The 13,161-nt window shown below is 40.2% G+C and overlaps 1 protein-coding gene across 3 annotated transcripts in view; it reads left to right on the forward strand.

The window, feature by feature from the left end:
• The window catches only part of proser1 (proline and serine rich 1), a 49,697-nt gene that overhangs the window by 3,269 nt on the left and 33,267 nt on the right, over positions 1–13,161 (forward strand). For all 3 annotated transcript variants that reach the window (XM_034178347.1, XM_034178350.1, XM_034178348.1), the window contains exons 3-6: positions 4,798–4,866; positions 5,017–5,111; positions 5,255–5,348; positions 8,302–8,412. In XM_034178347.1, the coding sequence (XP_034034238.1) occupies positions 4,798–4,866; positions 5,017–5,111; positions 5,255–5,348; positions 8,302–8,412 (369 nt within the window). The remainder of the gene's footprint in view (positions 1–4,797; positions 4,867–5,016; positions 5,112–5,254; positions 5,349–8,301; positions 8,413–13,161) is intronic.

A 13,161-nucleotide genomic window follows, 5' to 3' on the forward strand; every position in this document is an offset into this window, starting at 1 on the left:
TTCTTAATGTAATAAATAGTCCCTACAGATGCACACATAATGGTTATGAAACCCTTTATTGTAGACTATATGTAGATTTGTGTTATCATTCCTCAAACTATATTTGGATAAAATGTGAGGGGAAAAGTGAGAAAGACGTGCTTCTGCAACTGGTGCTTATGTTGCTGGAATTTGAAAATTAGAATAGAGGGGATAGGAGACGGTGATTGTGCAACTTTCAACAATTTTTATTCAAAAAAGAATAATTTCAACATTGCTGGGCTTTAATCGGCTCCTCTTCTGCCTCACCACCTCTCCAGCTTTGGAGAAGACCTGCTGCAAGGCACTGATGTTGCTGGCATCGACAAATATTTTTTTCCATTCTCTGTAAATTGGGATAGACTGCGACTCGTGTCACCCAGTATTTGAGCGGGTCTTCTCCTCTGGAGGTAGGCATATGTTGGGTCAAACCTTTGTAGTAAAGCCCTGAAGGCTTTGCTCTCCACTATTTGGACGGTTGTGCATCTTCCACAACATAGTCCACCAGTGCCTCATCCAAATCAGCTTGTCTGCCTTTAATGGAAATACAGTATGACATGCTGAGCTATTTTTGTTTATGAGTGTGTTTTAATCTTAGATAAAGAATAAAATATAGCTTACATGGCCTGATTCCTGCTCCAGGAGCAGCAACAGAAGCAGCAGTCATTAATGTCTCGGGATGTTTGGACCTCAGGTGTCGCAGCATTGAAGACGTATTGTTACTGTACCTCAACTCTTGAGCACAAATCAAGCACTTGACCTTTTTGGGGCTTATTAGATCAAAGTGCTCCCAAGCAATTGATCGTGCTCTTTTTGGAACTGGCTCCTCCATGTCCCTTCATCACCACTACTCACTCTTTCTCACACACACACACACACACACACACACACACACACACACACACACACACACACACACACACACACACACACACACACACACACACACACACACACACACACTCATCTTTCTCACACCTTTCAATTCAACAAAATCACAGCTCTTCAGTCACTCAGCTCAGTCTCTGATCTACCTATAATATATAGTCGAACCTATAACCGATGTTGATGTACGGTGTGAATAAATGTTGTGTATGAATGGATGCCTGTTGTGTATGGTGTGTGTCTGTCTATGTTAGATCCTATGTGTATGTACTAAATGAACTCTAAACTAGACCTAAATATAAACTAATGCTTTCCTTGGCTACGATTCACGTGGTAATTGGCAATAACAGTGTCGCTAGCAATCTCCTCCTCTCAAAAACCCACAGTTTGAGCTGCGATTCAGATCTCATTTAAATACTTGGCGGGTCGTATTGACACGCCCAGATTATGTGAAGCTCGACACGTGGTGTGACGTAACGAGGCCTCGCTGGCAGTGGTCACGTGATGGGGGCGTGCTCGAAACGCTGCTCACTGACACTTCTGGTTCAAAAAGTTCGATGCTGTGTCGAGCAGACTGACTCGAGCTTAACATCACTAGTTCCCGCCTGACTGTGGCTGTTCCGTTCCGTCCGTCGTGAATAAATTTAGACGGCCAGAAAACCAGTGCAACCCGCCATTTTGCCGGTGCCACATATGGCGAAATATCAGGTTTAACTTTGCCGAGGGCACCGCCATGTTGAAATAAACTCTTTGATGACGTTATTTGAACTAGTCATAAACAGTACACCTACACAATCACTCAACCAAGACAAAGACAAACCGCTCCCACACCAACTCCTCTACACACTCTTCCAAGTTCTGTTACCTAAACCTATAAGTTTAAGTGGATGCAAATAGACACATGCATACATAGAGTAATGTAGGTAGCTTCTTTCACCCCTTAAGATTTGTTGGAATCTATGCATGTATGTTTAAATGGTGCCTTAGGTCTTAATGGGTTAAATGGGTTGTGTGTTCTTTTGAACATTGCAGTCCTTTTTCTAATTTATTTTTCTCAAAAACTGTCAAAGTGGTGCATGTGCAACTTGTTAAATATTTAGTCAGTGACAGTCTCTTTGGATAATTCCTTTAGGCATTTAGGGCTCAAAATTCGACAGTAATATCATGATATCTGACATGCCATCGATGCTGATTATTCCACATTAGTGTTGTTGCTGTTGGACCTTAGTGCAACATTTATGCTTTGAAAGCCATTTTGGTGTTTCTTGTTGAGCTGTCCTCTGGTTGAGATCATATCTGTTGGATCAGTAATAGGGTGTTTCTTGTGAAGGGACTACATCTGAATTTTCTGTGAAGAAGTATTGGGTGTTTCGTGTTTGTATTTTAGGCCCATTGTTGTTCTCCATGAATGTAGCACCACTGGTTTAGACTTTGCAGAGTTATTGGATGACTTTCCGTTGTTGTGAAAATGACAAACAATTGTACATGCCTATCAGTTCAGGCATGCTTTCTAATATCATGACTGTAGAGGCAAACTTGGTGTGGTGACAAACTGGATGTTAGCGAACTTCCTATTGTTGAATGCAGTGAAGACTGAGATGGTAAAACAGTGCAGACATGCTGATGTTTGTGTTGTTTGTGCAAACAAATCTTTACTACATATCAATTAAATAAGAGACTCAAAACCAAAATCATGGAATGCATAAGTATGGGTACACTCACTATGCACAGATAGCACAGTCTGACAAGGAACCCAAGTCTAGACTGGGTTTCTTAAGTTGATATTTTACAACTTCAGTTTTAAAACTCAAAGGAACAATGGCAGTAAATGATTCCCTATGTTTAACACACTTGGTTCTAGTAATAAGCACAACCTCTTCCCAGAGTTGGTTGGCAGGGGATCAAGAAAACAGGTGGAGGTGTTTGGATCCTTCACAGTCTCAGACAGTGTCCCAAGAGACACAATGTCAGTGCAATCAGGTGGTGTAATATCCTGTGTATTGTTATGGTACAATTGTCTGGGGCATGTCATTCTTAATATTCAGTATTCTATTGTTACAATAAAAAATTACAAATAAATAAATTAAAGAAATCATCTGCTTTACAGTTTGAACTACCCATGGGTGACTAGCTCAGAGTAAGTTTCACAAGAGTGTTGAAGAGGATTCTTGGATTATGTTTGTTTGTATTTATTAAATCAGAGAAATTATCTGTTGTAGAGCATATTTAGCATATACTACGAAGCATTATGGCTATGCCTCGTAAAATACCTTCAGCCGTGCCATTTGTGTGACCTATATTTTTGCCTGAAAAGTCACAAACCATCACTCAACTAGGGAGTTTTTTCCCGAGTCACCGTATTTTAGTCTTAACCAATGCCATATAGTCCAGCAGACAAGACTCGAGCTATATGCTACGTTAAGATTATCAGTTTATGTAAATGAACTCCCAAGACATTCAGTGACTTGGAAATGTCCTTGTATCTATCTGCTGACTTGTGATAAAAAAAAAAAAACTGGCTGTAAAAGTAATGATATTATACTAAAGAGTGCTCATACTTATGCTTTCCATTGTTTTGACTGATGTTTTGATTATATAAATTAAATATGTGAGAGTTGTTGAGATTTGCTGTCACTGTGAATTTAAGTGCCATAATTTTAGAAATTTTTCATATTGAGAATTCTGTTTTAACATTTGGGCCCTGATTTATGAAAGGTTTGCATGTGTAAAAACATGCTCAAATGCTATTGCACTCACAAATGCACCTGCATGCTGAACTACTAAGAGTGGACAGCGAGGATTGTGTTTGTCAAATGTGCAAAATAGTGTGTATTTTCAGTTTATAGTAAAACTCGCATTTAATGGATTCAGGTGGACCAGTGAATTTTGTCCATTTAATCAAAATCTGCTATATGTATAAAATGGACAAGATCTGCTATTTGTATGTAACAGATTAGTTACAGTCAGGAGGTGCCGAATGATCTACAGGGAATCCCCAACACCAATTAGGCTTATGCATTTCCTTGATTAAATGCCTGACCTTGAATAGGGGCCTGCCTCATTTATTGACCGGGTCAAAACTTCATCTGAAAAAAATAACTGCCTGCCTTAGAAAAGCACTGGGTATTATGTGCATTAAAAAGATTACATTTGGTCAAGTTACTATTTTTTTTAAGTCCGCTGCAGATTGGTACCTGATTTATGCTTCTACAACTCTGTGGCTGTGCAATGACGTCAACGTGCGCATGACACTTTAAAAGTTCTCCGTCACGTCAGTGGGTGTCTTAATGCAATTTACAGTAGCAACAGTGACTTTTTCTGGGTCAGTTTGTCCCTCAATGAGCTCCACTTCTTTATGCAATCATCAACCTCCAAACCAATGTTGCAGTAGGTGCAATTTTCCTCCATAAATTGCAGGTCATTTGAGTGTGTTTTTCTGACTCTTTGTTGTAAAGTTGGTCATATTTGTGGACTTTTCTGCCAAACCTATTTGATCCATGATTGAAATGTAATCGGTGTGTGCACTGAAAAAAACAAACAAAATAAGACTGGAAAGTGACTAGTCACAAAAAGTGAACAATCACAGCCCTTGCAGTCATTGTCGTTTAACAGGTGCACGTCAGGCTACGGAGAGGGTTTGGAGCCACGCAGAGGGCTGTGATCTAAAGTTGCTGTCTTTGGTTTGTCACACCCAGGGATATGTGTGAAACTTAACACGATATTTGATGTCTTGCTTGAAAGACCAGAAGTAGTGTTTCCATCCTAAATGTACCAAAATTATGCAGTAATGAAAAAAATCATTCAACTTGAGCTGCCATAGGACTCTGACAGATGACACTTCACTCTTCAGCTGCAGTTTACTAGAAGTTGTAATACTGTGTTGTATATTTGTAGGTAATGGAGATACTGAAGTATTTTTCGTGGGCAGATCCTCAAATCAAAGCAGTAAAAGCTTTGCAGCATGTGAGTAAACTGTTAGGAATTACATATTAACTTTTTATGTTGTACTAAAATTAAAACAAAGCTATAAAATAAAAACATCAGTTAAAGAAAAAGATGCATGCTTTAAGGATTGTTTGATGTTTATCTGATGTTCTTTTTTTTCTACCTTAGAAAATGGTTGCAATTCCGACAACCAAAGTTGCAAATATTCTCAATTGCTTCACCTTTTCAAAGGACAGACTGGTTGTCCTGGAATTGATAGCTCTGTGAGTAAATCTTTAAAATACATTTAATTGCACAACAATACATTTTAAATGTTCTAAGACACATGTTGCCACATTTAGTTGTAGAGCTGTTAAACTGATTAGTTGCTTAATAATTGTTGGGTCCCTGTTCATTTCATATTCAGGAACATTTTAGATGCTCAAAATTACCGACCCGTAGAGGATCAGTTTCGAATACATTTGTCAGAGAAGAAACGAGCCCGTCGGATCCTGGAGCAGGTAATTCATGTGTGAGTGTTACTACAAGGCTGATGTCTTTGTGGATTGCTTTGCATAGATAACCCTGTGCTTATGAGTGAAACACTGGGGTATATTTAACTAAATTGTGAGATTTCTTGTGAAATTTTCAGCACAGAGAAGCTCTTTCTCCGAGTGTATTTGTCTAAAATTTGGTATTCTGAATGAATTAAATTATCAGTGTAATTTAAAAGCTTGTAAAAAAGTCACTGAGTATGTTGCATACTGTATTTTCTAGAGTATAGGTCAGATCTGTTAAAAAAATGCCTCTTGAAGAGGAAAAAAGAATATGTAAGTCGCACTGGAGTATAAGTCACACCTTTTAGCCTCGGTCCCACCGAATAATGAAGGCTGAAGAAGGAGCCACTCATGGGTGTGGGGTGATTATTTGAAGAATGACCCACGTTTTCATCTATCACGTATCCACTATGAAGGTGCCACTATGTGTCTCTCTGTACCCCGCATGTGCCGCGTAGCAGCCTCTAGTGAGCCACGCCCGACCTGTCATTACAGCCTCGAATGGCTCGCATCAGCCACACTAAGCCACATAGTGCCATGATAACGCCACGTTAGCGCACATTTAGGCATGAGCGTTTGGTCCAAACCTCCACCCCTCCCACACCTGGTCCCTTCAAAGTGTGGGTTTTCAATTCACAGATTCACAGCAGCATTTAAAGATGTCCCTTCTTTTTTTTTTTTTTTTTTTTTTTTTACGCAGTCCAAAAATAGACACTCCAGCACAGTTCCGCAGTTGTGCGCTGTGCGCCAGGCTGCTATCCACCTGTGTGGGTTTTCAATTCACAGATTCACAGCAGCATTTAAAGATGTCCCTTCTTTTTTTTTTTTCTTTTTTTTTTAAACGCAGTCCAAAAATAGACACTCCATCACAGTTCCGCAGTTGTGCGGTGTGCGCCAGGCTGCTGTCCACCTTTAATGCACCAGACCAGCTAGACCTGAACCACGGGTTCCTGGAGAGCTGCCTCTGTGCTCCTCGCTGGCTCCGCGGCTTTTTTTTTTTTTTTGTCCGTTTATTTCTGCAAAATCGCTCTTTTGCGCACGCGCTGCTTTTGTCCTTTCATGGACAGCCGCCTCTCTGCTCTTTCTAAGTGGCTTCTTTTCCTTCCGTGGCTTGCTGGCTTTATTTTTTCCCTGGCTTTGCACAATAATTTTTACGTGAAACCACTTTTAACTTTGTGTTCGTCCGTTTATTTCTGCAAAAGCACTCTTTTGCACGTACGCTGTTGTCCTTTCATGGACAGCCGCCTCTGTGCTCTTTCGTGCGGTGCCGTTCTGCATACAGAATGAGGTGGCCGTTTTATTATATACACCTGTGGATCATTTTCAATATATATATATATTTCTGTATTTCTTCCGCAGCTTACAAGTCACCATGATACAACATTTAACTTTGTGTTATGTCTTCAGAATCGCTCTTTTGCGCGCTCTCCACCTGTGTTTAAACACACATCCACTTTCACGCAGTCACCCAAATTTTAACTTTGTGTTCATCCAATATTGACTGAAATAGCACTCTTTTGTGAGCTGGCGTTCTGCCTAAATGCTCGTTTGAAGCGTGATGATGAGTCACTGCCTCAGTGCACACACACAGCAGAGCTCATGTGATCCATTAATTCCAGAAGAGATTAGAGGTATTTTCGGCATCCAAGGTTTGACAGAAAATGATTAATCCGCTACAAAATAATTATTTTATATAGAGTCCAGCGCACAGAGCAGGTGGATTTGTGTGCGCAAAGGAGGAGACCCGCTCCAAAAATAGCCTCTTGGGTCCTGCCTCAGTGCGCACACACAGCGGAGCTCATGTGATCCATTAACAAGATATTAAATCAACATACTTTTACATACAACAGACATCAACATACAGACATACTTTTACAGCTTGGAACTGTTTTATCAAGCTATAAAAAACATTAAAAATAATTACCTTAAGTTGTTCAAAATACATCCCACATGGAGCAGTAAAGAGAGGAAAAAAAAGCGTCCAGATGAAACAGTCCTCTGATTCTAGAAGTGATTAAAGGTGTTTTCAGCATCCAAGGTTTGGCAGAAAATGATTAATCCATTACAAAATATATAGAGTCCAGCGCACAGAGCAGGTGTGCGCAAGAGGAGGAGTCGCTCCAAAAATAGCCTCTCAGGTCCTGCGAAGGTGCCAGGCGCACGGATAATGGACTTTTAGCAGACTCGTAAGCACCACGCAAATGCCTCTAAGCCGTCGCAGTAACTCAAACACAAACTGCGCCACGCTGTTGTTGCTAAATTTTGAACATCTTGAAATTAGCGCCATGCTCAGAGAGGAGCCTCGTTAACTGAAGATAATGCCTCTAAGAGCCACTCTGAGCCACTATACTGCCACGATAGCTCACGAAACAAAAAAAACAGGGTGCATGGCTCCTTCTTCACTCAGTGGGACCGAGGCTTTTCTCTATTATCAACTCATTTTGAGTTTTTTTTTGTGCATTATTGTAGTGTATTTTTTATTGTTGGCATTATTATTAACATTCACTTATTTTTCTTGTGCTTTCATTCCTGGTAAAGTCCAATATAAATAGTCATAATTATTAAAAACAAATGTGTGATTTTTTTTTTTTTTTTTTTTTTTTTAGTAAATCACTCATAGGACCTCCTTATTAAATAAAAAAAACATGTCTTATGCAACAAAAAATTGGTACTTGAAGATGACCATACTACATGAAGGTGAATGCTGTCAAAAAAAATTCAGAATTTTTCTTAAAATCATAAAATTTGCCTGACGGTTAATGAAGTGGATTTGTTAATGCATTAGCTTTAAGATTCCAATTAATGACATGTTTTATGAAATTATTGTCCTACTTATATTATTGTCTGCACGCATCACACAATTTGAAAAGTGATGCAACTGTGGATGGTCGGTTGGTTGTTTATTTGGTCTCACTAGGTTTGTAAAGTTGGCTGTAAGGCTCCTGTAGCTATGATCTCTTCCTGTGGAATGATACCAGGAAATCCTTACCCCAAAGGCAGGCCCAGCCTGATCAGTGGCACGTTCCCTGTAAGTATGTGCATGATTTAGTGCTGTTCAATGATTGTTCGGTGCTTTGGTGATTGACTTTTTATTTGGGACAAAAACTATTTTAGTTACTGCAGTATTGGTTTAGAATGCAAAGATGGTCACAGAGTAAGCAGTTACATAGTGTAATTGTACAGGACAAGTAAAAAGCACAATAAAAGGTTTCTTGTTGCCAACAAACAGACAAAAATGTCTGTAGATGTGTCTGATAGCTTGAAGAGGATCCCTGTGGGGTTAAATGAGCGTGTGTACCTCACTAAATGTAAAATGAACAATTGTACAAAGTGCTCATTCCTTAAGACCAAAGAGATATATACATATACATACTCACACACACACACACACACAGTTATATGCAAAAGTTTGGGCACCCCTGATAATTTTCATGATTTTCCTTTATAAATCATTGGTTGTCTGGATCAGAAATTTTAGTTAAATATATCATATAGCAGATGAACACACTGATATTTGAGAAGTGAAATAAAGTTTCTAGTATTTACAGAAATTGTGCACTAATTATTGAAACAAAATTAGGCAGGTGTATACATTTGGGCACCCTTGTCATTTTATTGATTTGAATACATGTAGCACTAATTACTTGAAGACAAAATTGGTCTGGTAAGCTCATTGACCCTTGACCTCCTTACACAGGTCCTTACACAGCTTCTCATTCATGTCATTTCAAGACTGTATGTCAGTGACCATGGGTCATCACCAGAGGAATAGACGGATCATATTTGTATTTGTCACTTGATAAATGCTGCGTTTTTATATGGTGTGGGATTTTAATATTTTTTTAATACTTCCATGTCCTTCCTGATATGAGGCAGCTTCCTGCAGCTTTCAAAGAACAGCTCTGTAGCTCAGTGGTAAAGTCTCTGACTGGGAATCAGAGGTTTTGAAAGTTCGCATCCTGGGCGGTGTGTTTTTTTTGTTGTTGTTGTTTTATTTATTTATTCCACATAAGTGGCGTGATGTGGTTCCACACGTACCAGCTGGTTTTTATTTCTTCCACATAAGCGGCGCCATGTGATGCACCTGGCACTGTTCCTGCTCGACCGACAGGGCACATGCATGAACTCTCGTACGCTTGCCCAGCGTCGGCGCGATGTTTCGTGCGTGATGTTTCGTGCGCTAATTTCGAACTGATTCATGCTGTTTTGCCGTTTTCATCCAAACGCCATCCAAACTTTGCACTATGTGTGAAGGGGCCATAAACACTGCTTAGAATCTACTAAGAATTCATGCAGAGTGTGAAAGCAAAATAATTGTCTTCATGTGACGCCATGTTGATTTGATATTGTTCATCACAGTGCTCGCAAAATCACTAGCCCGACGTCCCGGGGCTATGTACTTTTTCACTCGGGCTACTAAAATTTTACACCCCCTGCCCGACGGGCTACCTAAAAATATACCCGATATCTTGGCTGGCTGAGGATGATAGGAGATGGCGCCGTCCTTCTGTGTGTTACGTGCGCAGCCAGGCACCCGCTCGCTCTCCCGCCCGCTTTCTCTCACGCGCACACACGAGCCAGCCGCATGTGCACGAAGCACCGAGTACGATGAAGTGAGAAGAATAGGAAGCAAAACAGTTGCTGGTTTAGTCTGCAGTCACCACGCTACTATTCAGAATTGAAGCATCGCAAACACTCGCCAATATAGACGTCTTTTGATGGTAGGTTAATAAAGTAAAAAAAAAAGAAAAGAAAAAAGAAACGCACGTGCGAAACAATTATATTTATTTATTTAATTCATTTGTTCTTTTTTTGAACACAGATGGATTTACGTCGATATTTTAGTTCTGTGCAGCCAAAAAACACAGGTCAGAATGAAGAGGGGGCAGAGAGAGAGGGACAGTCCAGCACAGATGAGCAGGCAACCACACAGGACCAGGCCAAGTCAGCGTCAGAGCAGCCAGCCTCCACAGGAACAGAGCGACAAGCCAGCCCAAAAAGAAAGAGTTCTGAAAAATCAGACTATGAAGCAAAAAGAAAGCGCACATTTGTGGTTTCATGGACTAAGGAATTCCCTTGGCTGGAATATGATAAGGTGAACAAAACAATGTTCTGTCAAGTGTGTCGTCAATTCCCTACAATTTCTGACTCCAACAATGCTTTTGTACTTGGTACTAGTAATTTAAGGAAAGACCCCATCAGAACCCATGACAACTCCCTGTCACATAAGAAGTGCATTAGTGCCCAGTCTGCAGCTTTATTCCCAGAAGAGACACCAATTGCAAAAACCATACAACACATGAACAAAGCACAGCAGGATATAATGACTAGACTTTTTAGAACAGCATTTTATGTTGCAAAAAGTGAATTGCCAATGGCAGAATTTGGCAGTCTTTGCAAACTTCAAAAAGCAAATGGCATAGATGTAGGTTCTACTTACCACAATGACCATGCCTGCAGAGATTTTATTAGGGCTATAGCAAAAACCTCTAGAGACCAGATTCAAAAAGATATCAAAGACAGCAGGTTTTTGTCTGTGCTCGCGGATGGGAGCACAGATGCTGGGGTTATTGAACAGGAGCTGGTTCATGTTAGATATGTAAAGGGAAATGGTGACATATCTACCTACATGGTGAAATGCCAACCAGTCAGAAGCTCAAATGCTGCAGGGGTTCTAGAAGCCATTGATGAAGCTGTGGACCATGTAGGCATCAGGGCAGACACTTGGGAAAAAAAAGTGGTCTGTGCCAATTTTGATGGTGCTGCTGTAATGATTGGAGACAAAACTGGAGTAGCTGGGCGGCTCAAAGAAAGGGCACCTCACATCATTACTATACATTGTGTGGCACATAAATTAGAGCTGGCAGTGCTGGACAGTATTAAAGGATGCGAGTACCTAGCAAAATTTGAAGACACACTCAAAAGCATCTTTAAGATGTATTATTATTCGCCAAAAAAGAGAAGGGAACTGACTGAAATAAGTGAAATGCTCAATGAAAAACTGGCACATTTTAGTGGCCTAAAAAGCACCCGGTGGCTGCCAAGCAGGCTGAGATGTCTAAAGGCTGTGGAAAAAAACTACACTCAAACAGTTACCCATTTAGAAAACATGTCAGGAGGAAGTGGTGTTACACCAGAAGATGCTGCAAAAGCAAAGGGGATTGTGCAGGAGATGAAAAGTGAGAGATTTGTTAGATTTCTGCATTTTATGTTAGATTACAGCACAATCCTTTCCAAATGCAGCACTGAAATGCAGCATGACAAACTGAGCATTATGCGAACAAATCAGTTAGTTGAGAGCACAACATCACACCTAATCAGCCTTAAAACCAAGCCAGGTGAATTTCAAAGATCCCTGGACACCAAACTCACAGTAAATGATGATGAGAGTATTTCTTACAGTGGAACAAAACTCACAAAAAGCCAGCGACCTGTTAGGGGGGGATGTGAAGACAAGGACAAAAGTGCCATTAGTACACTGTTCTTGAAGATTATTGACAACACAGTTAAGTACATGGACAACCGATTTAAAAATCTTTCTCAAAAACCCTTGTCTTGTTTCCACGTTTTTGACCCTTCTACTCTTCCCAGCTCAAGACTAGAGCTGTCAACTTTTGGGGATGAAGAGGTGGACTGTCTTGTCAAACATTTTGATACTTTGCTAAATGAGGAGGAAAAAGTCAAAATTCCAGAAGAATGGATGGATCTAAAAATGTGGCTTTCAGCACACCGTGGTAGCAAACTAGACACCTTGTACAAAGATCTCTTATCTGAGAATCCTGAAAACCTGTCCCATGTGTTGTTGTTAGTGAAGTTAATGCTGACACTAAGTCCATCAACAGCCATTTGTGAGAGAGGATTTTCCTGCATGAACCGTGTGAAAACAGTATACCGCACAAGTCTCCAGGCTGAAACACTGAATGACCTTATGCACATCTCCATAAATGGGGAATCAGTGGAATCCTTTTGTCCTGAGACAGCAATTCATTTCTGGGTGTTGAGCACAAAGGGCACAAGACATATTGTACACAAAACAGGAAAGACAGTGAGCAGAGAAGAGGAGACTGTGGCACAAGAGGAAATGTCTGAAGATGATGAGACTGTTCCCTCAACAACTGGCATTTTCTAATTTGCCAGAATAATCCATTTTCTTGTTCTTGTTCCGTGTTAATAAAAGTTCCAAAAATGTTAATTAGGTTAAATGTGTTATCACTTGCATTAAAACATTAAAAACAAAAAATGGGCCAGTTCATTTCATTTCGGGCTACCAAAACCTGAAGAGTGCCTGCCCGAAGGGCTACTAGGGATTTTGAAATTTTGCGAGCCCTGCATCACTGTGGGAATGCACTGTGAAATGTCCTTGCTTAATCCAGAGACTGTTCATGCAGTTTATACAACGTTCTGGAATGGCCATCTCAGTCCCCAGACCTGAATATTATTGAAAATCTGTGGTGTGATTTTAAGCGGGCTGTCCATGCTCAGAAACCAACAAATCTGAGATGTTTTGTAAAGAGGAATGGTCCAAAATACCTTCAACCAGAATCCAAACTCATTGGAAGCTATAGGAAGCATTTAGAGGCTGTTATTTCTGCAAAAGGAGGATCTACTAAATATTGATGTATTTTTTTCTGTCCTATGAACTTCATTTCACGTCTCAAATATCACTGGGTTTGTCTGCTATGTGATATATTTAACTGAAACTGCTGATCCAACCAACCCATGATTTATAAAGGAAAAACATGGAAATCATCAGGGGTGCCCAAACTTTTACATACCA

This window comes from Thalassophryne amazonica, chromosome 9 (assembly GCF_902500255.1).
Source record: "Thalassophryne amazonica chromosome 9, fThaAma1.1, whole genome shotgun sequence".
NCBI classification, from domain to species: Eukaryota; Metazoa; Chordata; class Actinopteri; order Batrachoidiformes; family Batrachoididae; genus Thalassophryne; species Thalassophryne amazonica.